This window comes from Drosophila mojavensis, unplaced genomic scaffold (genome assembly GCF_018153725.1).
Source record: "Drosophila mojavensis isolate 15081-1352.22 unplaced genomic scaffold, ASM1815372v1 contig_16, whole genome shotgun sequence".
NCBI classification, from domain to species: Eukaryota; Metazoa; Arthropoda; class Insecta; order Diptera; family Drosophilidae; genus Drosophila; species Drosophila mojavensis.
Window position 1 is genome coordinate 1,180,443 of NW_025318693.1, and position 26,316 is coordinate 1,206,758.

The 26,316-nt window shown below is 38.4% G+C and overlaps 5 protein-coding genes across 5 annotated transcripts; all 5 read left to right on the forward strand.

Annotated features, from left to right (window-relative positions):
• The first annotated feature begins 593 nt into the window (after positions 1 to 593).
• LOC26528004 lies at positions 594 to 6,511 on the forward strand. Its single transcript, XM_015167126.3, has 2 exons — positions 594 to 1,307; positions 5,712 to 6,511. The coding sequence occupies exons 1-2, from the start codon at positions 953 to 955 to the stop codon at positions 5,879 to 5,881; spliced, it is 525 nt and encodes a 174-aa protein (XP_015022612.1). The 5' UTR covers positions 594 to 952; the 3' UTR covers positions 5,882 to 6,511.
• Positions 6,512 to 9,666: 3,155 nt separating this feature from the next.
• Positions 9,667 to 11,880, forward strand: LOC6573776 (putative gustatory receptor 93c). Its single transcript, XM_001999799.4, has 2 exons — positions 9,667 to 11,261; positions 11,722 to 11,880. Exons 1-2 carry the CDS (start codon positions 10,137 to 10,139, stop codon positions 11,878 to 11,880), a joined length of 1,284 nt encoding a protein of 427 aa, XP_001999835.4. The 5' UTR covers positions 9,667 to 10,136.
• A 249-nt stretch (positions 11,881 to 12,129) lies between these two features.
• Positions 12,130 to 13,435, forward strand: LOC6573775 (putative gustatory receptor 93c). Its single transcript, XM_001999798.3, has 2 exons — positions 12,130 to 13,158; positions 13,283 to 13,435. Exons 1-2 carry the CDS (start codon positions 12,130 to 12,132, stop codon positions 13,433 to 13,435), a joined length of 1,182 nt encoding a protein of 393 aa, XP_001999834.3.
• A 1,434-nt stretch (positions 13,436 to 14,869) lies between these two features.
• On the forward strand, positions 14,870 to 16,358 carry LOC6573774 (putative gustatory receptor 93c). The gene is made up of 3 exons (XM_032728090.1): positions 14,870 to 15,898; positions 16,063 to 16,193; positions 16,340 to 16,358. The coding sequence occupies exons 1-3, from the start codon at positions 14,870 to 14,872 to the stop codon at positions 16,356 to 16,358; spliced, it is 1,179 nt and encodes a 392-aa protein (XP_032583981.1).
• On the forward strand, positions 16,077 to 18,039 carry LOC6573773 (putative gustatory receptor 93b). The gene has a single exon (XM_044007380.1). It carries the CDS (start codon positions 16,529 to 16,531, stop codon positions 17,678 to 17,680), a length of 1,152 nt encoding a protein of 383 aa, XP_043863315.1. The 5' UTR covers positions 16,077 to 16,528; the 3' UTR covers positions 17,681 to 18,039.
• Positions 18,040 to 26,316: the final 8,277 nt, after the last annotated feature.

The following is a 26,316-nucleotide window of genomic DNA, read 5'->3' on the forward strand; positions in this document are numbered from 1 at the left end:
TAGACTATCTATTGGCAGGTTTATTATCAATGTAAACATCTAAAATGTATAATGTTAAAATTTCAATTATTTTCGTTTTGTTTTTCATGAATATGAAAAGTTTGTAATGATATTTGTACGTGTATCTATGTATTAAAATATAAAGAAAACAATTCTAAAATATTATCTTATTTTTCAACTAATTGTTTCTGAGACTTAATTTATTTTTGCTTAATTTTTGTCCTGATTCAGCTATTTTTTCTCTGGAAAAAACGGCAACACTGACAACAGTGCCGCCAAGAAGATGAGTATTTTGTTCTAGCTAGCTTTCCGCTTCCAGCTCGTTTAAAAATTTTTCCGTAATAGAACTAAAAAAAAAATGATCTGACGCGAAAAATGAGAATGTATCAGCAACATTTTAAATGTCTTTGTTTGATTTCACAAGATTTAGCTTTTTTGTGAAGCGATCTAGCTCTTAACGCATCGCTGACTCCGAATTCACCACCACGCTCTTACCGCTAACAAAGAGAATCTGAAATTTTTCTCTCTGAATGTTGTTAACATAAAATGTTATTAACAGAATATGTGCTGAGTCGTTGAAAGAGCAATTTCGTAACCAAACGCTCATTCGTGCTTCAACCATCGACTTGATAGGTAGTGGTTGATCCGTGTGCAGTGTGTTTTTCGGCTTCGACGCGCGTACAAACTGAAAAGAAATAAATAATAGTAAATTGAAACTATGCCAAGAGCAATTTAAAAATAAATTAACAAATCGTTTAAAATTTGCATTCATTTACATGCAGCTTGCAATGCTTTCTCCGTACGGTACGTGACTTCAGCACCATCTGATTTCGTGTGGTTTGTTTTTGTTTGCATTTAGTGGCAAAAAAAAAAAAAAAACACATTTGCTTGCTAAGAGAAATCTGATTGCGAATAGAAACAAAAAACAAAAAAAGTGAATTGTGTGAACAAAATGCCATCGTTTATATTGGTACCACCGGTGGCGAAGCCATTAGCCGCCTTCGAGCCAAGACCCTCGAGGTCCTCTCCGGAAGTGCAGGCGAAAAGGCGGAATTTGTTCGGTACGTGTGCTAGCGCCGACATCGACGCCCTTCTAGCCGAGGAGAACTCTCGCCAGGTCCACTACATGGCGGAGCGCTATAACATAGATCTCGACAAATTAGAGGAAAAGTGCAATCAGCTGAGTTCAGTGGAGCCTGTGAAAACGCAAACGTTTACCGTTAGCATTAGCGAAAAGAAAAGTTTTAAACTTGCGGACTTGGAAGCGCAACAAGTAATTCTAGTTGCAAAAAAAAACAGCGTTAAACGTAAGTAGTACCAATCGAAAATCACCTGATATTTAACAAATCGAATGTGCAACAAAGTTGAAAAAAACATTTTGTTTAATAAATTGTTTCATACTAAATGAAACCAAAGAAGCTTTATCTGTCTCTCTTTCGCTCCCTTTTTTTTGCTGTTTATGTATTTTTAAAAATTTTAATTAAAATTATTGCTATATAAATCCAAAGAAAGTGTCTCTCTCTCTCTCTCTCTCGTTCAGCTTCTCTGTCAGGTGCACTGTCCTATAAATTGGCAAGCTTATTATCAGACGCTCAATAATTCAATAACCTTTGCACTTATTTTCGCTGATTTTGCTTTGTTCTTCATTTCGCACAGTTTTGTCCCTTTTTATGAGGCTATTCGCGCCTCAAATAAATGTTATTTTGATTTCAGTCTCGTGCTTTCGCTGTTTTGTTTTGATAGGCATTTACTTATCGCGTTCACATTAACCATTTTTAGCGCTTTTGTGTATTAATATGTGTATGTATGTATTTATGTCTGTATGTGAGTGTTGTCCGCTCCCCTTTATTTGATCGACGACTTCGCTTTGATTTGTTTTCCCCCCACACAACATTGCCATTCATAACAGATTATCAATAGTAAGCAAGCATAGAGATAAAATTGAAGAAAAGAAAAATGTTAAATAACAACAGTGCGATTGGTGTTGACGCTGACAGCGTCAATTGACAAAAATGTTTTTCGCGCCAAAAATTAATAGTGTCAGTATACATATGTATATATTTACATATATAGATATATATATTATATAGATATATGTATGTACATCTATCGCAATATTTGCTTAACTTTTGCTCAAAACATAGAATCGAAATGAAAAAAACAACAAGTGATTGCGTCAGCGAATGCAGCTGCAGTGCAGCAATTAATCGAGAGGCCTCAATTAAAATGGAAATCTCTGTCAGCGCGCTCTCTGCGGTTGTTGTTGCCGCACACACAACACACACATACGAATGTATAAAAAATAAAAAACCAAGAAAAAAGTAAGACGGCACACGACTGTACATTGTATATTGCTGTTGCTCCATCTCAACCGCACCCACAACGACTCTTATACACGGGTCTTGTCAGTTCACACACACACACAAACAAGCACACATGCTACACAGTGCCAGACAATCGGGCAGACTCTTAAATAAAAGAGAGCGAGAGAGAATAGCAGAAATCGTGCGCTCGGTTTTGTTTTGCACTGTCGCCTATGAAATTTTGTTTTGGCGCCAATTTTTGATTTTGTTTTTTAAATACTAACTTACGTATATACATACGTTTTGATAAGCGTGTTTGTATTGACTTATGCGTAAGCGTGTGTACGCCTATTCATATCTATATGTATGTATGTGGGCTACGCATGTAGGGAATGGGTATATTAGTTTTATGAAATGTACACCGCTTATGGAAACATGAGACTTGAAATTCTTAATGAAAACCCTTGTAAAAAAATATTATATAGATTTTTATGATTCGGCCAGGTTAGGAAAACTCAAGATATTTCTCCATATCACATCGGCACATCTGCAAAACTATATCTACTATAGTTGTGAACTCAATATTGAATGATTAAAGTACTGTTAACCTCACTTATTAATTTACTATATACTAATGGAGCTAGTAAAGTTTTGACACTGAATAAGCATTATGCAGTCGGTACCACCCGACTGCAAAATTCTTACTTGTTTTTCGTAGTGAAGGTCACGCGCCCCGCGTACGTACAGCAGCGTCAGAGTCTGTCGCTTGTGACAGGTCCAGTAAATTGTGAAGAATTCTCCATATACTAATTCGCATATTAGACGGTTTTAATTATATTTTATATTTGTTTTATATGATATATCTATTAAAATTTTTAAACTATTCGTTCATTCATTTCAATTTTATTTTAATTCCAATATTCTAGTCCAAATGTGGTGATGATTAACTTAAATATATACATATTTACATTCTGGATGATAATAATGTACATGTACATATATTTACTTATGATGATGATGAATCTGATGAATCTTGAATAAGTAGAATACATCTTCTACCTAATAAATCGAAGAGCTTTTCTTATCTTTGAGTCAATGTTTTCTGTTTTTCAATCGTTTTTGCCATGTTTTGGCCACCACTGTACTTCACAGTTAGACGCATTTGTTTTGTTTCTCTTCGAGCTGTTTGCCTTTTTGTTTTGCTTTCGAGTTTTCACCACGCCTCCGATTTAAGGTTATAATTATGTATGTATGCAGCAACTCTCACGGCCTCAACCATATGCATACTTATATGTATGTATGCATGCATGTGTATATATATGAGTATGTTCATGTGCTTATAAATATTTATGTTATGCGATGTTGTCGTCTCCGTTCCTGTTTCATGTCTCGCTACACACACATTTCGTAAACAAAACGCGTTTTGTTGTCGTCTCACCGTCCTATCTGGCGCGGATTCTTTCTTTCTTTCTCTTTTTGTTGTGCACTTCGTTTGTAGTAGAAAGCGCTGTAAACGCTTAATGAATTGAGAAGCTTTACGTGCCCATAACGGTAAATTACAATGCTTGAAAAGAGCGACAGCGACACCGACACCGACTGGGAGCCTGCCGCCAACGCCGCCTGCTCAGTGACCGCATTGCTTGACGCTCTTTGTTGTCGTCGGCTTATAATTTTCTGTAACTGTAAATGGCTTACAACGCCGCTAGCTCTCTCATCATCTTGTTCTTCTTCTAAGGTGTTGTTTTGAAGAAGCGAGCGCGTGCCGATTGGCTGAGCCTAAAGTACATATGTACATACATATATGTATGTACATATATACAAAATTTTATTATTATTTTTACATTTCTATTTTATCTTTTCTTTTTTAAAATTTTTTTTTTTTGAGAATATATAGCGGAAGAAAAATCCCGTTTAAATACATACATACTATACAAACGGGTCATAGATTATAAATGTCCAGAGTAAAGTTGAGTCGAAAATGTATTCATGAAATGCTTCATACCAGTTTCATATAATTTGCTTACATTATATATATGTATATATATATTTACATATATACATATAATTACATATATGTGAAATAAAGCACCCACGACAAATGTAGTTGCTACGTCTGTTGAGCTTCTATGGCAATACTCAAGGTAGTTCTTATTGCGCACATAAGAAATGACTAATTTATAAGACTGAGTAAGAGTAGTACGTTACTTGGAAACATGAACATGATTTACTTATACATATGTACCTATGTTGTATGTTTGTAGATGTGTACGTTCATTCACCAAATAATAACGCTTCGATTTTATACTTAAATTTTTCTATACATATCATTTGTACGTACATATGTATGTATGATTAGGTTAAGCACCGATTGCTGAAAATTGGCAATAACAACAAAACACACGTTATGTATGTACATTTAGTGCAGGGTATAATAAAAGCGGTGTCACCTACACAATGTGTTGCCGAAACTTTTTCAGCAAAAGTAGCAAAACCGAAGGCTGAAAGTAGCTAAAAGTAGCCAACTTTCTTCTAAAATAGCTAAAAAAAATAGCGAAAAAGAAAACAGTGCTGTTTTTTTTTTTTTTTTCATAAAAAGTCAACTTTATTAATTTAATTCTGATAATATCTCATCTATGACCACCAACTCGTCATTTTCACCATTGTCGCTTCTATAATTTGCCTTTTTTTAAGGTAGTTGGGTGGACTCATCGACTCAGCTCATCGTGCTGATCAAGAATATATATACTTTATGGGCTCTGCGATGATTCCTTCTACCCGTTACATACTTTTTCACAAAACCATTATACCCAGATTTCCCATTTTCAATGGGTTCAGGGTATAAAAACGGATAAGAATTGAATTTTGCATAACATTTTAGAAAGCTTACCTATTCTTCAGTTGTAGTATTAATTCTACACAAAACTCAGTACATTTAAATCATTTACATTTAAAAAGTATCGAAGCCAATTTTGCTACAAGTTCGCTGGCATTTTAGCTAAATGTAATATTTGAAAATAGCCAGATTTGTAGCTAACAGCTGTTTGAAAATTTGTGTAGCAATCGGCTTTAAAAGGTAGCCAGATCTAGCTACAAAATAGCTGATTCGGCAACACTGCTACACATACATAGTCCATGATAAGAGAGCTCTATACATGTTGTGTGTATGTGCATATGTATATGCATGTGTGCTTACTCTGTTGCAGTTTGTTTGTGGTAAATGTCAACGCTTGCGTTTGGCTTTGCATTTGCATTTGCTTTTTGTCGTCGTCGCTTTCCCTTTTCCTTTGGTTCGCATTTGAAGGTCAGCCGTTTATACTTTAGCTATTTACACACACTCACACACACAGAGACACTTTTTTTTTTTTCAACTGTATCTAATTATAGCATTTTGTTTGGATTCATTTGCAGGCAACTTTCCCGTGCGCAAAGCTTACAAAGGAGATTCGAGAGTGCCAAAACGTAAAATTAATCAGATCAGCAGCGACCACGTTGAGGCTGATAGCCATAATAGCGAAATTGGGCCAATTGGGGAGAAGAGGATGTGCAAAGGGTGTAGGAACAATAACTGCAATAATTGATATTTATTACATATTTTTTTTATTATTATTTAACTTATGTTTTTTTATATGTGTATATTTTTGTTTAAACAAAACCAAGACTTAACAGTACATTTAGTGGGCTTCAAATACGACAGCACACCAACACGCACACTCAAAAAAAAAAAAAAAAAAAAAAAACATTACAAATTAATTACTAATAACAAACCCCCAATTTCAAAGCGTTCTCAGCGTGTTTCCGGCTTCTGCTGCACGCGTGTGCCGAAAGTATTTACAGTTTGTCATGATCTCAATAAAAAATTGTACATTATTTTGTCTAAATGTAATTTATTAATTGAAATTATTTAAAGCAAACGAACTACAGAGACTATTTTGACTATTTTATTATTATTATTCTCTGTTAATTGTGTATAATATGTTAATTCGCATTACGGTAAACAAAATTGTAAGCTCTACTAAAGACGAACTGTCACATTGTTATTGACATTCTTTAGGGGAGACAAAATCTTAAAGTAGAAAAAACAAAAACAAAAAACAAAAACAACACAAACTGTGCATATTTCCTTAAATGAAACTAAATATTGTATAACCTACACAACACACTACAAAACAACTGTATAATGTACTTTTTAGCAAAAAGTTAAAAATCTTGAAAAAAAAAAATAAATAAATACAAGAAAAAAGATACAAAATTCAAATGTAAAAAATATTTTAAAGCTTTTTATTTCTCTATGGGGAGGGAGGGCGCTCTTGATAGCGTGATTCGTGTGAAACGAAATGAGAAAAGTGAGTGCCTAAGTGGAGGGAAAACGAAAATGAGTCAGCGAAACTTTCGAATGCTTGTATGAAGCGGTTTTAAGCAAGGGCAACTGTTTGCTACAGTGAAATACCGCTCCAATATACTTCATAGCATGGTTTTGGAAATAGAAAACTGTATGGCCTACAGATTCATATCTGGTTTCTGTTCAGATAGATGTATATTATAGATGTATATTATGTAAGTATACTTGTTTAATTAGTTCCTTCTTTTTATGCTTACAAATTAAGATATTTAAACATATACATACATTTTTAACTGTGTTTCTCATGTCGAAGCTCTACTGTACGGCGTTTTATATACATGTGTATTTCTGTGTGTGCCACATTGTATCCAACGCTGCCTGCAGACATTTGAGAAAATGCTTTCCAGTTGTAATGAATGTGTAGCCCGTGGAGTGGGCACTTAACATTAGATTGGCTGTCACTTCCGGCAGGCCTTAGGCAAACTACGACGTCAGCGTCGGCATCGGCATCGGCGTCAGCGTCGGTGTCGGCGACGGCATCGGCTTGATGAAGATTGATGCTGCCTGAAGAGCGGCCACTCAGTTGGCGGCCCATGCGCCCAACGCTCTCATAGACATATACATACATACATATATGAGCGTGCATGTGTGCTTCAATTCGAGGCTGTGTGCATTTACATACATACACACATTCATATGTGTATATGCGCATTTGGAATCTAAGCTGCGCAACAGTAACTATTTGAGTTCAATTGGAAGTGAATGCATGTATGTTTGTATTTATCCACATATGTATGCGTATATATGTATGTACATAAAAATGTATCTATGGCTATTCGTATGTCTTTATGTAATAATGGCATTTCGCAAAACTAAATTACATGCTGTGCATTTAGTAACAAGCAACAAGTCCAACATACTATTTGCCCACTTATGGAAGTAGCTTGCAAGGGGTATGGTTATTAGCATGTAATTTCAAGATTTTTAATGCTGGCATTCGCATTCGCAATGCAGTCACACATGCGCATGCTCACACGCATGCACGCTCGCACGCATATAGTCATAGAAGCTATTGAGAGGGAGAGAGAGAGCGTGAAAGACGGAGACAGAGAGCAGCAGAGAGTGAAGGACCGAGCGAACAGTCGCGCAGGCCGCATTTTCGCCTGCACCTTTTTGCATTTCGCCTCGCTATAAAAGCAAAGCACACACAAAACAAACAACAACAATTTATGACACAGCCAGCTTTTTTCACTATGCCGTAACGGTAAAGCCTCTGGTGCCATAAAACTTGTGCAGCTACAGTCGCACAAAGCACACGGATACACACGCACACACTCACACACACACACACGCACATTCGCTGTTTTGTCGTTTTTTTATTTCGCGGCTTTCACATATTTGCAACGGCGCTCAGAAAACGGGAACTATAAAAAGAAATCGCAATAAATTATAGCAAATAGTGGAAAGGGGAAAAATGTAATAGCGTTGCGTTTTCATTAATCATCATTAATGTCAGAGATCATTCAGAGAGTGCAATGGCTGGAAAAGCGTGAAAAGCAAGCCAAGGCCGTGAATCACTAGCACACACTCACACATGCACATGCACATGCATACACATGCACGCATACACACTGTCCTCACAATAAAAATCAATCAACCCTGCTGCAAGCTGCCTGCTTTTATGGCACCACCCATTCACCTAGCAACAGCACGTATCACTCTCCTTCTCTCTTTCTTTCCGCCTCTCTTTCGCATTTTGAGGCTGCGTGTCTGCCTTTGGACGTGAGGTCACGCTGAGCAATTGGCAGCCCTCGGTTTGCTCTAATCTGCTGACCAAGTTGTGGCCAGCCGCTTCGCATAATTTCCTTTGGTTTGGCCTGGTCTGGTCCGGCCCGGGCCGGGGCTGGCTTTCGCAATTTTAAAGCTGAAGCCAAAACCAAAACCAAGGTGACCCAAGCTGAGCTGAGCTGACTTGAGTTGAGCCAAGCCAATTTGCGCAAAATGAACAGCAAACATAACATGCAAAGCACTTTTGGTTTCCAGTGCTCATTTCGTGATTGTTCCCACAATTTTCGTACAATGCTGGAAAATGTACGTGCCTCGTACGTTGTCCCCTAGCCTCGCATTGTTCACTCTCCTCTTGTTGTTACTGTAATTACCTAAAAAAAAAACATATATACCTAAAAAATTTATAAAAAAAACAACAATGAGAAAATTCTTTTCAAATGGCACTCAATGGCAGGGGCGCTGTCTGAGGTAAGCAGCTTGAGAGATCTCTCCGATCTGGACGCAAATCACTGAACGCTGTAATCGTGCACAGACATATACAATTTTTAGGAGTAGGAGAGAAGATGTAGCATAAAAGATATGCCAGAGGATCACGTACACGCATCCCATGAAATGGGGGCGTCATTTACATGGGGGAGCTTAGACCGTCAGCTCACAGCACAACAACAATAACACCAGGCAGGATCGTGAGCGTGTGAATCGAAAACCAATGGGGGAACAGCCAAGCTAAATGTTCAACTCTAGTCAGGTGCATACGTACATACTTATATATGTCTACGATATCTATTATTAAATGTCTTCTATAGAGTACATGTAACATAGCTTCCTAATCGAGTACATGTTTGATTCAGTACTCTTCAAGTATACCACATTATAATTATATATTGTATGTATGTACCTGCGTCGAGCTTTAAATTGGGTAGGTCTATTGTATATAACTAATTGGTTAATTTGTCATTGCTTAATTCTTAAATTAGTCCTAATTTTAGATTAATAGTAATAGTAAAATAGTAAAATTTAGAGAAATCGGGGTTAAGTTCGGTTTATAGTAAAAAATAATTTTGAACTCCCAAGTTTAAACGGATTAGCTTGGGTAACTAATATTTTCAGATAAAAATTTAAGGTACAAATTATTATTTTTTAGAAGCTTGGGACAACCGTGGCCAAAGTTTTTGGGAAGAGCATTTAGTTCTGATGGTATAATGACATGAAACCAATCATTAAAATTGTTTTGCGCGCTCTGGATTGATTTAGGTGATTTAAATATTATACAAAAATACTATAAATATTGAATATGTTTAATACTAGTAGAGACTTTAGCATATTCCACATCAACAAATCTTTGAATGATAAGATAGAGTGCAGAGATTAGAGATAGAGTTTGCCGTGTTTGGTAATAAGTATAAGTTTGGATACATAAGCTTAAAGTGATATGGAATGTGTCAATATTGTAAATATTTTGATCGTATCAATGAATATGCAATGCAGATATTAGCTCTAAATTCAATTATCGTAATACAAACCATTTTCAATAGCTATGAAATTATTTCCAATAACAACAAAACGCACTGGAGTCCGCAGCCTTATCAAAATATTATTCCTACTTGCCATTAGCTTAATGAACCCTCAAGATAAGTGGACATATGTAGACCGACCTTGACCAAGCAGTCAGTCATACATACACAGACTCATACACATATAAATGTATGTATGTATATGTATGTGTGTGTATGACTGTGCATGGGCTTATAAATATTGCCAGGCACTGCAACATTACAACATTCCGCAAATTCCCTCGCTTAGTCATGTTCGGTCGGCGTCGCCAGCTGAGCGCCTCCTCGCTCTCCGCGAGCATCTTGCATGTAGGTTTTCGTTATGCCACATTTCTGGGAATCATCTGTTTTGGCATCGAGGGCAATCGCACCGATGGCTGCCTGGTCGCCCAGAACCGCTTCTGGTATAAGCGGTTCTGTCTGCTAACACGTTTGCTAATATGCGTCATTTATGGCTATCTGAGTCTGGATTACATCTTCATTCTGGATAACTCCCATTTGATTATACTGTCCTGGATTCGGTTGGTGTGCTGCCTGATCTGTGCCTTTGTCACTCTGACATTGCAATTCTGGTTTGGGCAACATGTGCTCCGAGTGGTCAACAGTTATTTGAGGCTATTTCGCAAGGTCAACGCGCTGCCCGGCAGCCAGGCGAGCGGCTTTGGCGGTAGGCGGGAGTTGAGTTTGTTGATCTTCAAGATGATTTGCCTCATGAACGAAGTGTTCTGCGAAATTCCGGAATTGTTCAACGGCTTAAATATGCGACTCTTTGTAACCATACTGTGTGAACTATACGTTAACACCAATGCCACCATGATCGGTCACCTCTGCTTTGTGGGCTACCTCAGCGTGGGCGCCCTCTACGCCCGGGTCAATCATTACGTGCGGCACGAGCTGCGACGCCAGCTGCAAGGACTGGAGCAGCTCAATGGCAGTGAAGTGAGTCGACGACAGCTAAGGGCCGCTGGCTGCCGACTGGACCAGTGTCTGGCCATCTACGATGATATCCAGCGGGTGGGCAGCGCGTTTCATCGGCTGATGGAGCTACCGCTATGCCTCATACTGCTCTTCGCCTTCTTGAGCATGACATTGGTGTCCTACTTCATCATGCTGCAGCGATTTCGTAATGTGGGGCTCTGGTTGCTAGTGGCTCGATTGTTCTTCGATGTGGTGCTGCTGACACTGGCCATTCATGGTGCCAGCAGCAGTTCCCGCGTGGTGCGCCGACTAAGCTTCGATAATTGCTACGTAACGGAACGCAACGATTGGCACATGAAGGTAAGCCTGAAGTTTGTGGGCCAATCTTATGACAGTTTCTTGTACTGAATTCACAAATATACGAATGCACTACCCACGGGAAAACAGGCTATATTAGTTTTAATACATAGTATATTATACGTCTGACCGCCTGTCCGTCTGTCCATAGTAACACAAGTCATTTTGCCGTAATGGAAGTTGTAAACTGAAAAATTAGTAATATATATTCATGTCTATTCTCATCTGATTTAGTGCTAAGATTTCCCTGATACGCCAACTAGGGTAATGGCCAATGGGAAAATGCTTTTTTCCAGTATAATTATTATTTGAGACAAGTTGAATTTATTTCCGAGTATATTCAAGTCAAGAGTTACTTTATTTTCATTTGTTTCCCACTTTGGAGCACTTTTACTATTTTCATTTATTACTTAAATTCCCATTTAACAACTCTGTCATCCTCATGTATTTCAATTCATTACAGCTGGAGATGTTTTTGGGTCGGTTGAATTTTTTCGAGTTCCGAGTGCGTCCACTGGGACTATTTGAGATCTCCAACGAGCTGATATTGGTCTTTTTGTCTGGACTCGTAACATATCTAACATACATAATACAATATGGCATGCAATCGAATAAGATTTGAAATTTGACTTGATATTATATTAATAAATTATTCTATATACAAAATAATAAATTAATTTGGAATATATATTATAAATATATCCAAGCGGTATGCATGTCTATGCAATAGCAGGCTAATTAACGCCAAGCTAATTAGTTTATTGGGCTCTACAGATATCTATCAATTGAGGTCTTCAATTAAAATCGAGTGCATTTCTGTACATATAAGACCCTTTAACCTATTTGACATGTTATTATTATTGGATTAGTCATGTTCGGAAGTCGTCGGTGCCGGTTTAACGCTTCTTCAGTGTCAGCGAACATTTTGAGAGGATCCTTGAAGTACGCTATATTTATGGGAATCATCTGTTTCAGCGTGAAGAGAAATGGAAATAATGGTCCATTGGTGGCTAAGAATCGAAAGTTTTACACATGGTTCTGCCTGATTTCAAGGATTTTGATCTGTGGCCTATATTGTATCCTAATTTACGATTTCATCTACACGATTAGTATTTCACAGTTAAGGTTTATCGTTGCCAGTCGGTTCTTCATCTGTGTTGTCTGCGCTATCTCCACTCTAATGATGCAGTACTCGTATGGACATATAATTGTTGATGTGGTGAATCGGTTTCTGCGACTGTTACAAAGGATAAACGCACTTCCAGGATGTCAAGATATAGGCTATGGCGACAAGTGGGTGCTGGTCTTACTGCTCGTGAAAGTCATCGGCTTGGCTTACGAGCTTTGCTACCTGATTCCATTGCTATTTTTCGAGTATAGCAGTGTTTTAGCTGTATCTGTTATTTGCGATATATATAATACGGCCAATGTCTACATAATACTACATATCTACTTCGTGGCATACCTCAGCATAGGCATCGCTTATGACCAGGTCAACAATTATATTCGATATAAGCTTCGGCGAGATCTTTGCGAAGTAAATTCGAGACCCGGAATCCCTATTAGTCAGAGGAAGCTAAAAACCGTTGGCCACTGCCTCAACGAGTGCTTGGCCATCTATGAGGAGATTCACGAAGTGGGAAAAGTTTTTCACGAGCTATTCGATTTCCTGCTATGCATTATTGTATTGTTTGGGTTCTTGAGCTTGGCGTCAATCGCATTCTTTGTGATGCTTAATCTATATAACGGCATCCGCTTATTGATACTGGCGATTAAAATACTATTGGATATTTTATTGCTGACTATCGCGGTTCATATTGCAAGCAGCAACTCGAGGGTTATTCGGCTGCTCAGCTTCGAGAATTGCTGTGTGAGCGAGAGTAAAGATTGGCATATGAAGGTGAGTATCATATTCCCATATGGATAGATTAACATTTTAAATGCAATTATGAAATCAGATTAAATTCAATCATAGGTACATAATATCCATTAAACAAGTACTAAAAGTTCTTCTGTTCTTTTAGCTGGAAATGTTCTTGAGTCGTTTGAATTATAAGGAATTTCGTCCTTTGGGTCTTTTTGAAGTATCCAACGAGATGATATTGGTGTTTATGTCCGGCCTGGTCACCTATCTCACCTACATAATACAGTACGACATGAAAACTAATCCAACTTGAAAAGAAAGTTACGAAATTATATAATTTTAATAAAGAAAGAAGAATGTTAAATGTAGACATCGATTGCAATAATGCTCTTTCATGGTAAAAAAAAAAACAGATTTTATTTTGAAAATTAGTAATTTTGAAAAAAACAGATTTTATTTTGAAAATTAGTAATTTTGAATTTGTCACGCTTCAGTGGCCGGGCCATGAAGTACATTGACGTTATTATGTCGAATATTGTGAATTAGTCATTAGTGCCTGCAATAACTTACCGATTTATTATTTTTGGTGAGTCAAAAAAGTTTTTCAATAAAAAGTGATTCCTTCAATTTCAGTACATTCAATACAGAAATCAATTTCATCATGATAACCAAAGGCGCAGCCTCTGACGCTTTTTGTTGAATCAATCAACAGCAACTTAATTATCAGACCATTTTCGATGTAATAAAGTCGAATATATATTTAACAATTCTCGAAATTATACACTACACTTTATCATTCTAGTGAAATATATAAACCACATTTATTTTAAATATTTACAGTAAAAAAGCATTGAAAAAACAAGTAAGAAAGCTCTAGTCGAGACTGCTCGACTACGATATCCCCTGAACCCTTGGAGTAATACCTATTTCAATAATTTTTCGCGTCTTTCAGCTTACACAAGAAACACACACACACACACACGCACACACAGGCATACATACACACATACACACACATAAATACACAAACATTTACACACACATACACAAACACATACACACACAAGCATAAACACGCATGGGCGCAGTGTGCACTTACTATGAGAACTTAATTGTTTAATAACTGAAAGTTATTATGAAAGTGATGGTGAGGGGGTGAATATAGAGGTGGGGGTAAATTTTAACAAAAACCGAAATTGTATAAAATGCATATAAGTATCCATTAAAAATTTGGAGACTCTAGCTTTAAAGATGTAGGAGATATAATTTTATAACTGCTCTTCGATAAGATTTTTTATCGATAGAAAAAGATCGGGATGAGCTATCGATTTTTAATGAAAAACTCGATATCCGCGCTGTAATTACGGACATTAAAAAAAATTTGAAGTCTCTAGCTCTTATATCTTCTGAAATCGACGCGTTCAAACATACGGACAGACGGACGGACAGACAGACGGACAGGGCCAAATCAACTCAGCTCGTCGCCCTGATCAAGAATATATATACTTTGTGGGGTCTGCCACGCCTCATTCTGCCTGATACATACATTTCAACAAAACCATTATACCCTGATTTCCCATTGAAAATGGGTTCAGGGTATAAGAATATAATTAATCTACTAATGCAAGATATACATCGATGAGGCCCTTCAGCGTCGACCCTTAACAATCAAACAAATAAACTCGAGTTCTCATTTAGTACATATGACTCCCGTTAGCTCGTATCATTAGTCTTTATTGGATTAGTCATGTTCGGAAGTCGTCGGTGGCGGTTTAACGCCTCTTCGGTCTCTGCGTGCATTTTAAGAGGATCCTTGAACTATGCCACTGTTATGGGAATCATCTGCTTCCGCGTCAACAGAATTGGAAGTGATAATCGCTTGGTGGCCAAGAATCGAAAGTGGTACAAATGGTTCTGCCTGATTTCAAGGATTGTCATGTGTGGCCTCTACATTCAAATATATAGAAATTTTATGCATGTGCTCAATGCATCTCATTATACGATAATCCTTATCTTTCGTGTATGTATCTATATAGCCTGTGCCGTCTTCACCCTGGTTATACAGTTTTGGTACGGAGAACGAGTTGTTGATTTGGTCAACAGATTCCTGAGGCTTTTTCAAAGGATACACGCACTTCCAGGATGTCAAGATGTTGGCTTTGGCGACAAATGGGTTCTGATCCTGCTGCTCTTAAAGGTGATCAGTCGCATATATGAAAGTTGCTACTTGATCCCAGTGATGATGCCATTATTGGATTCTTATCATATTTCCACCACGATTTGCGATTTCTATAATACTGTCAATGCGTCTATAATATTGCATTTCACCTTTGTTGCATACCTCAGCATAGGCACCGCTTATGACCAGGTCAACAGCTTTGTGCGACACGAACTGCGACAGCAGCTTTGTGAACTAAACTCCAGCCACGGCTTCTCAGTTAGCCGGAGGAAGCTAAAGGCCGTTGGTCACTGCCTCGACGAGTGCCTGGCCATCTACGATGAGATTGCCCAATTGGGAAACGCCTATCACAGACTATTTGAGTTTCCATTATGTATTTTTCTATCCTATGGGTTTCTAAGCTTGGCGACAATTGCTTTCATCATCACGTTAAATTTAGCTGAAGGCATCCGCCTATGGCTACTAACGATTCAAATATTATTGGATATTCTATTGCTGACTACAGCGGTTCACATTGCAAGCAGCAACTCGAGGAATGTTCAACGTCTCAGTTTGGAAAATTACTATGTCAGCGTTCATAAAGATTGGCATATGAAGGTGAGTCTCATATTTCTAGTTAAAATGATTTATTTATTATTGAGTTATAATCAATGTGCAGTCAAAGCCGTAAGAGAAATAAATCCAAAATAAATAAACGACTTTTGCCTCTTAGTGCATAGCATTCCTAAAAGTTGTAGCAAAATTTCTTCTTTTTCTTTCAGCTGGAAATGTTTTTATGCCGTTTGAATTATAACGAATTTCGAGTACGTCCTTTGGGTCTATTCGAAGTATCCAATCAGCTGATATTGGTCTTTCTGTCCGCCTTAGCTACCTATCTCACCTATATAATACAGTATGACATGAAATCAAATCCTACTTGAAACGAAATCTGCGATTTATTTGTCATTAATAAAACGTATATGTGTAATTTAATTCAACATCAACGGACGTGAGAAGATATGATAGAGAATGTTAAAGCTGTATATCAATTCTTCGCAGGGTGCAGGATATGTACTAGTCGAGCAGAATTGATCTCAAATATTACAATTAGCCCATATGATTACACTATGAAAAGAAAACTAATAAGATAATTAAATTGAGATATATATCTATAAGTCTCTTCAGTGTTAACCCTGAAGCATTAGTAAATATTTAAAATCGATTTTGTATTGCGACTACTGTTAGCTAATGGGACTAGTCATTATTGGCTTAGTCATGTTCGGAAGTCGTCGGTGGCAGTTTAACACCTCTTGGGTATCTGTGTGCATATTAAGAGGTTCCTTGAATTATGCCACAGTTATGGGAATCATTTGCTTCAGCGTTAAGAGCACTGGAAGTGGTGGTCGTCTGGTGGCCAAGAATCGAAAGTGGTACAAGTGGGTCTGCCTGATCTTAAGGATTGTGATGTGCGGCCAATTTATTCACATATATAGTAGTTTAATGTTTTTGTTCAAAGCATCCCATATTAGGACAATCCTAATCATGCGTGTATTCATATATGTGGTCTGTGGCGTCTACACCGCGGTGATACAGTTTTGGTATGGAGATCGAGTGGTTGATTTGGTCAACAGTTTCCTGAGGCTTTTTCAAAGGATTCATGCCCTTCGAGGATCTGAGGATGTTTGCTATGGCAGTAAATGGGTTCTGACTTTGCTGCTCTTAAAAGTGATCGGCTTGATGTATGAGAGCTGCTACTTGATTCCAGGGAGGATATCTGATATAAATGCAGGTTATCTGCTGACCACAATTTGCGAATTATATAATACGGCCAATGCATCCGTAATGTTGAATGTTTACTTTGTGGCATACCTCAGCATTGGCATAATTTATGGTCAGGTTAACAGTTATATACGACAAGAGCTCCGCCAGCAGCTAAACGAACTGAAGACCATTAATGGGACTCCAGCTAGTCGGAGGAAACTAAAAGCAGCTGCCCAGCGCCTAGATGAGTGTCTGGAAATTTACGACGAGATTCCTCGAGTGGTCGACAGCTTTCACAGCTTATTCGAGTTTCCACTTTGTGTTGTTCTAATGTTTAAGTTTTTGAGCATAGGATCGATTACGTTCTTCATAATGAAAAATCTTGGGGGCGTAAGCTTATGGTTCATGGTTCTTAAGATATTATTGGATATTTTATTGCTGACCGTGGCGGTTCACATTGCACGCAGCAATTCCCGAGTTATTCGGTGGCTGAGCGTGGAGAATTACTACATTACCAATAACAAAGATTGGCATATGAAGGTGAATATTATGATTGCATCTCTGAATATATGTATGTCTATGTTAATGTTAACTGAACTGATTCGTACTATACGTTTTATTATATGCTCCACACCTTAACTATATATTCTATTTTCTTTTCTGTTTTTGGATCTGTTTTAGCTGGAAATGTTCCTGAGCCGCCTCAATTATAAAGAATTTCGAGTGCGTCCTTTGGGTTTATTCGAGGTATCCAACGAGCTGATATTGATCTATATGTCCGGTCTGGTCACCTACCTCACCTACATAATACAGTACGACATGCAGAGGGAAAATCTTTAGAGCTTCGTCACGCTGTGGGCGCTTATTAACAACCCTCTGATTATGATATGGTAAAAGGTACACCACTGCACACACCTGTCCTGCGGTCGCATGTAAAAATCCGTTGTCAGGACACCAACTCCAATTTCCGCTTAACGTTTTTCTGTCTCACTTTTCCCATGAAAGTTGGCGCATAAATTATTTATGTGCGAGTATGTGGTATCGGTATGCTCTTTTTGCCTTGGAGCAGAAAATTTATGCAGCTAGCCGAGCGACGTAGCTACCGAACCGCCGGCTGGACAGTTCACGCTGAAAGCGCATAAAAACAAGGCCGAGGCCGCTGCACTAATTAGCATAGGTAGAGGTAAACGTAAAGGTAAAGGTAAAGGTAAAGGTAAAGGCACAGATAAAGGTGCACTTGCTCGCTGCACTTGTTCCAGGGCTCAAAAAGGGCTGCGTCAGCGCTGGCTGATAATAAAAAAAAAAAACAGGAATGATCAAGTGTTAGCAAAAAGTCGCACAGGTAATACCTTACCTAAGAGGCAGGCTCTGAGAACTTCTCAAATTTATATAGTTATTAAAAATTACAATAAAATGAATTGTGTGAGCTAATGCTGATTTGTCAGATAAAAGCTAAGCGACTATTATATATCAGTTAACTTAGCTTAGCACAGTTGTAACTGTACAAATATATAATACGATATAGTTATGCACGAAGCAAAGCCTTGGGCTAGAGACAAATTTACAAACATTTGATTGGTGTTAATTGTTTGTCTTAGAGCAAAGGAAAACTCTTAATTTTTAACTCATAATTATAATATATATGTATATGTGATTTATTAGAGGTTGAATTAATAAATTTGTTATGCTGTAAAATATAAATAAAATAAAATAAAATATAATAGTCTATATTATATAATATTTTTTTATTATTTTTTATTTTTCAATATTTTCTATATTAATGGAGAACTTCTTCTTGTTCATATTTAAGTAAATCAAGTGTTTCATATACCTTGAGTTAATGTCCGTAATTTACATATGGCGTCAGAAATTATAATATATTCTGCCAGGGATAAGGGTATGGAAATCGAATTACGGCTTGGTGACGAACATTATCTCGAAATTGACAAAAAGAGAACTGGGGCAATGCCTGGGCCTGCGACTGAGAGTTAGTGAGATTGGGGTTTGTTGACTGCGAGTGAAACTGGGAATGGGATCAGTATTTGGGGGCCCGTTGCGACCTGGTGCTGCTCAGGCTGCGTGCTTTTTGTGTTTATGCGTGCCGTGTAAACGGCAAGATAATCATAAAATGAAGCATTTTCATTGCCATTGCCATTGCTTTTGCCGTTGCCATTGCTCAAATTATTGTACTTTTTATGCTGTAAAATATAAATAAAATAAAATAAAATATAATAGTCTATATTATATAATATTTTTTTATTATTTTTTATTTTTCAATATTTTCTATATTAATGGAGAACTTCTTCTTGTTCATATTTAAGTAAATCAAGTGTTTCATATACCTTGAGTTAATGTCCGTAATTTACATATGGCGTCAGAAATTATAATATATTCTGCCAGGGATAAGGGTATGGAAATCGAATTACGGCTTGGTGACGAACATTATCTCGAAATTGACAAAAAGAGAACTGGGGCAATGCCTGGGCCTGCGACTGAGAGTTAGTGAGATTGGGGTTTGTTGACTGCGAGTGAAACTGGGAATGGGATCAGTATTTGGGGGCCCGTTGCGACCTGGTGCTGCTCAGGCTGCGTGCTTTTTGTGTTTATGCGTGCCGTGTAAACGGCAAGATAATCATAAAATGAAGCATTTTCATTGCCATTGCCATTGCCATTGCTTTTGCCGTTGCCATTGCTCAAATTATTGTACTTTTTAAAGGCAACAAACAGAACACGGACAGAGAGTTACAGTCATTTTTCCCATGATTGTTCTGTTGGCCACGACTGGGACTGTGACTGGGACCGGTGTGCGGTAATTATGGGTCATCCAGCTCAGCTACTCGTGTAGTATTTGGTGCTCTCCCTCTCTCTCTCTCTCTCCATCTCTGTCTTTGCTTTCCGCCTGCAATTATCATACTCACACACTCATACACTGGCTGTATGTGTATGTATATTAAAGTTTCGGCTAAGAGGCGAAAGATACTATAAAAAAAAAAAAAAAAAAAAAAAATTAATGATGCTTTCAACATTTCACTAGACAAAAGCACACGGGCCCATGTTGAAGTTGTAGCTCAAGTGCAGGTAGCTCCGCTGTTGGTAACTCCCATGGCTAAATGTACAGCTACTTGAACAAGAACAGCGTTAAGAATATTCTGATAAAACAAACGGATGATGAAAATATCATCATTACGAACTGAAAGCCGTAAGTCGATCAAGATTATGTATTCTCTATGTATGTATGTGTATGCATGTAGCAACAGTAGCCGCTAGACAGTAGCCGCCAGTCGGCAGCAGATTGAGAGAAAGAAAGAGAGAGAGAGCCCTGTTCAAAAGTGAAAGAGGGAAAGAGAAGTGTGGTGCCTTTAGAGGCTGCAGGCTACGAGCCGGGCAACATCCGTTGATAACTCATTAGCCAGCAGCAGCAAAAAAAAAAAAAAAAAAAAAAAAAAAAAAAACAGAAATGGAAGGGCTAACAAGTTTTGCACATGAAACATGAAACATCTTATTGCTCAAATAAAATGACTTTAATGTAACATTTCCCCGAAGCCAAATATCAGCACATTAGCTACCAAATTACGTTGCCTCAATTAGTACAAATTGACATGTAAGAGCATTTATCATTAATTACGACACCATTTGTATACCGTATTTAATTAATGTCAATTAGCCAACAAAATGGGGGAAATAAATGATCAAATAATGCTTAATATATTTATTATAGCATCATTTTGTATTTGCATTTAATTTTCGAGTCAGGCCAATAAATGATCCAGAATCAAAATTTTATTTACCAAAAATTCTTGTTCAATTTGTTAGAAATTATTAAAGAGCACTAAAATTTATATACAGAGAAATTTATAATTAAAATGATAATATGTATATAACAGAATAGAACAAATGAAAATGATATTTGAAGAACTCTCCCGATTGTACACATGTATATGTGGCACAGAGAAGACATTCAAAAAGTTAACTCTTTTATAATTGCATATTTTGCATAAGAAAGCATATTATAGATTAGAATTTGATATAGATTGGGTTTGATTCAGTCTTGAATCGTTTGAGCTACGATGTGCCCATATAAAAAATTGGCCATTTTATAATCAACTTAGACGTTATTCATCTCGAATAAACATTTAAAAATATATATAATATTAATATTCAGACAGTGATATATTTATTTATAAAATTGTAATACCATACAAATGCTTGTCAATATTGAATGGAATATTTAAAACTCGTGTGGGCCATATTCATTTGCATCCAGCTTATATTGACAGTGCATTCAGTTAGTCTGTAACTAGTTACTATTTTAGATTTCCAACTGTCAGTCATATAATAATTACGCTTAAGCCTTCTACAACTAGAATTGCATGCACATGCGTCTGCACCTATATATATGTATATGAATATGCAAACATGGTCTTGAAATTGGATACTTGGACCGATTGGGTTTATGGACGTAATGAAAAACAATTTTGATTAAATGCAAATGGATTTTACCTTTTGCAGTCTGATGGCCTTCTAAGGCGTTTGAGCAACTGCAAATGAATGCTTGTGCATAAATATGTATGCACAATTGTATATATGTGCATAGCCATTTACATGCAGCTGCCAACTGCCAACTGCCAAAGCTGAAATCGCAAACCTCAACCCAAACCCAAACCCAAGCTCAAACACAAACGCGTACTTAAAGTCAAAGAATTGGCACGAGCTGAGCACACGTCGTCGTGATCGTCATCAACGTTGTTTGTGCTCCATGGAGCTTGGATGTGCCTGCCGCTGTGTACAGTTCTGGCGCGGCATTTTATGGCTGCGCATATGGCGAATGCAGAATGCAGAATGCTCGACTGGCTTCGGGGGAACTCGTTTTGTGGGCTGTATGGGTGCGCGCTCGCGTAGGCGCTGCAACGGCGACTGCGGCAACATCATCGAGAGGAAGCAGCGCGTGTGCGCTGTGCCAACATCTGGAGTTGGACCAGTTTGAAGCCAGCATCGGCAGCACAGTAGCCGACGGGCCAGGTACATATATAAACATACACATATGGACAGACACATTTGAGCCCGGGCGCAAGATAATCGATGTATACTAATTATTTGCTTTGCCTGCAACTGTTTGTCATGCTCCGAGTTGCGTTTTCTTCTGCTGCTGCGTCAGCCAGCTCGGGTACAGCAAAAACAAAAAGCACAACAGTAGCCAGCAGTCAGAGTCCCTCAGTCGACATTCGTAGCTTGAGATTGTGTCTGGGCTGGCTAAAATAATGGTCATCGACAGCAGCCGCACCAGCCGCAGCAGCAGCGGGCGGGTTGGGGGCCATGGGATGCTGGCTACTGGCTGCTGAGTGTGTCTTGGGCAAGGTTACGGACGCTGCGAGCGTTTGTGTTGCTTTCTGCTGCGTTGTGCTGAGATCTGTTCTGTTGTGTTGTGTTGTTGCTAGTCCAGGCCCAAGCACTCCGCACGGTAGTCAAGTTTAGACACCTTAAATACACAGGAAAGCGTCATTTAACCGCTCGTTCCAAAAACGACAAGCACGGGGCGTGGCACAGCCTGCCGTCAGGCCCAGCACTATTAATTACATGGACAGGCCTCACTTTAAGCCCCACTAAATTATATGTGTATCTAAACACACACACACACATATATATATATATATAAACATTTATGCATACTTACATACATACGTACATACGTGCAAATAATGCACTTGTATCTGATAAGATTGAGACTACAAGGTCAAAGCTTCAGAACTTAACCGCTAAGTCTCCCTTTCGTGGACTGCTTCAGATCTGCACAGATCGATTTCAATCAACACCCAGGGAAAGCTCAAGCAGAGCTTCAGCTACACCAACATCAACAGCCAACAGCAACAACAACAAACAAGTTTTCAATGCAAACAACAAAAAAAGGTACAGTCACAACGATTAACAACAACAGCAGCAGCGGCGAGAGCGACAACTGCGTCGCGACGCTGCTGACGTCAAAGCTTGGCTTGAGCCAGCTTTTTGATTTGGCCGAGACGTGTGGCAAGCTTGCCAAGTTTGGAACAGGTTTTGATTTCAGATTTTGAAGCTATTGTGCAAAGAGCGCTGCTGCTGCTGCTGCTGCTGCTGTTGCTGCTGCAGATGGTTGTTGATCTCGTGCTGCGGCCGCTGCCCGCAAAACAAGTAGCAAAGCAAAAATCGGCAAACGAGTGAGTGTTGCGTAAATTACAAGCAGCAAGCACACACACATACACTCCTCATAAGCAACAACAAATTTATTATTATTTTTCTTTACGATCGCAACGTCGACATCGACGCCGTTCTCAATTGGCTCTCCTACACACACACACACAGATGCGCTCTCTCTGGAACTGTTCTCTTTCTATCGCCGAGCTGTGCGCTTTTTTTGTGGATTCCATTGGCCATATAGTGGAAAGTGGGTCAGCAATAATTTCGGTTCATCGAACACACAAATAACAAAGCGTCTGCGCTGAGTGTGCGTGCGCAGCCCGGCCCCGGCTTCTGCGCAGTAGCCTTAGGCAATCGCAATCTGTCTCTCTCCCTCTCTCTATGTCTTTCTCCAGCTCTCCCCCAAGCCCATTCCGATATCGATTTGAGATATCTTGCGAATACTCTACCATGATGGCGTGTGATTCATTCAACTGCAACCAAAACCATTTAACAAAAGAAACTCTTCGTCGCATACCTTTCCGACATACTCACTTTTATTGTGCCGATATAAGCACATGTGCAGGTATGTGCTAAGCCGTTAATCAATTTGTCATTTGTACGATCTGACAAACTATATTATGTTCTGTGGAAGTTTACTCGGATGATTCAATGGGGTGAAGAACGTATATTTATGTATATAGTTATGAAAGTATTAGAAAATATTAGGAAACTCACCTGATATTTTCTTCAATGTCGATAAGTAACATTGTTCTAGAATCAATCATCTAAAATAACATAGAGTAATGTTAAATATACGTCATCAAAGCTCTTACCTAAGATTCCTCTATATCTATTATCTTGATCTGTATCTATTATTTTATCTTAACAAAAATCGTAAACGATCAAATATTTTGTATTGACAGATCTACTACTTGCTTGGCAAGCTATTTGTTCCGGTAGCCACGATCGAAAACAGTTATACAATCTACATAGATACATTGTAGATATTGTTCTAGCTGGCCTATTTCCTTTGCAGGTCAGCAAAGATTCGTCGAAGATCGTAACGCTTGCTTGCTTGCCCATTTGTTAACGCCTTGTTTATTTAGGCCAAAGCGAGTATTGGCATTTGCTGTTGTTGGCTTGTTGACGCAAAAAGGCTGGAAGGGGGTGTGTTGTTATATTGTTTCTGTTTTTAATATACTCATAGCATGTTTTCTCTCTCTCTCTCTCTCTTTATTTATATACCTAGCCCACTTGATTTAGCATGCACTTTGCAAATGCCGCAACAAGCATATGAGGAGAATTTGTTATGTTTATAAGATGGTGTTGAAACTCGATTTGTGTTACGTATACCTCAGACTGTACGTATATAGTCGTCTATAGTATTCAGTCGTCTATAGTATAGATGACTACTGTATGTTCTTGCTCTATATTAAGTTCAAACAATATTCTGGCACGTTTGTTTATCGACTGGTTGCCTCGTAGTCACGTTCCAAAAACTGAGAATTCAGAATGTTTGTGTGTGTATGTGTGTGTGTCTGTATATGTTTGGGATGACAAATAAAATTGTTTGTCTGTGTCACGTTACGAGCACACGATCTCAATAACCGATCAGCACTTGCTCTGATCACGATTGTCTGTTTCTATTTTGTTTCTAGTCATTCGGCAGTGAAAGTTGTTTCTCAATCATAATGAAGCGTATCAATTTTAGCGTAGGACGCAATCGTCTCTACTCATGGTGGGTGCTCGCCTATAAATTATCTATTGTTTATAGCGGCTTCGTAATCTAATTGCCATCGTCTCCGATATTGAACAGTTGTCTACAAATTATGTGCAATTTATAGCGACATCCTAATCTAATTGCTCGTTAATTATTACCTGATTCTGATTAATAATGTTCATGTTCCAAATTTATACTTATCGTATAAAAGGTTGGCAGTTATAGTCTTGCAGACCACGACCAGAGGTCAAAATGTTCATCGTGGAGCTTTCGCTTCAGCTGATAAGCAAGTGTGTGGCCAGCAATTGCATAGAATGTGGATTTAATTAGCTCAGAATGTGCCGCTAGTTACACACGATTCTTACGCATGCCTGTAAATATATAACCGCAGCCGCCCCACCAAACCACAATATACACACACAGTGGCACTGTAGCGGCTGTACGCGGAACATGGGAGCTGTGTGTGCCCTTAGCATGGGGGCCATTTGGAGTGTGCGGCATCTTTCAACTGCAGCGCCGGCATGCGAACAACAATGCAGCAGTAGTTACTCTTGGACTCCTCAAGCTGTTTCATCATAAGCTAAATCGCTAACCCCCTGGCCGCACATGTGCCCTTACACACTCACACACACACACACACACACCCTAGGGCACAGGGTGTACCAAGTGGTTTGAAAGACACCCAGCCGACGGGGAGTTGAGCTAATTAAGTACATGGCAAATACTTGGAATGCCCGGTTGAGGCAGGAAATCGAAGCTGGCTAATGGGGCGGCTGGACTGGACGGGAATGGGCGACTGGCCGGAAATATGCATGGCTTGCTTGGCCTTTTGGCCAGCAGCTCCAAATGGGCAAAAACAAATTTGAATGCGCCCTGTCAGGAAGAATTGGGAGCTCTGTTGCCAACATTGTTCGCCAGCGTGTGCAGCCGACCAAAAAAAAAAATAAAAACAAAAAAAAAAAATAAAAATAACAAATTAATTCTGTTGCAATGTAGGCGAGTTTCAGTTCTTTATTTTCCTGCAGACATAGACTAGGTATTATCAGTCGGCTATGAGATTGGTAACGATTCAATTTGAATAAGAAGTTCAGAAGTTGAAGCGAAACTCCCGCATGCCTAGACATATATAAATATAGAGATCGATGTCGATATTCTCACAGAGGCATCGTAGAACTTGGTGTAATATAGTTAGTATACTACGATCAGCGTTAGATCTTCAAAAGAACTTTTCAAGATCTTTATTCGAACTATATCTATATGGTATAGCTCATATGGTATAGCTCTTTTGAACATCTGAAAACATTGCAATGTGCATTAGAGGGTATTGCATTTTCGACTTGCTATGCTATAGTATTACGCTGGTTTCGCTTTGTTTTCTCTGTTTTTTTTTTTTTTTTTGCCGTTT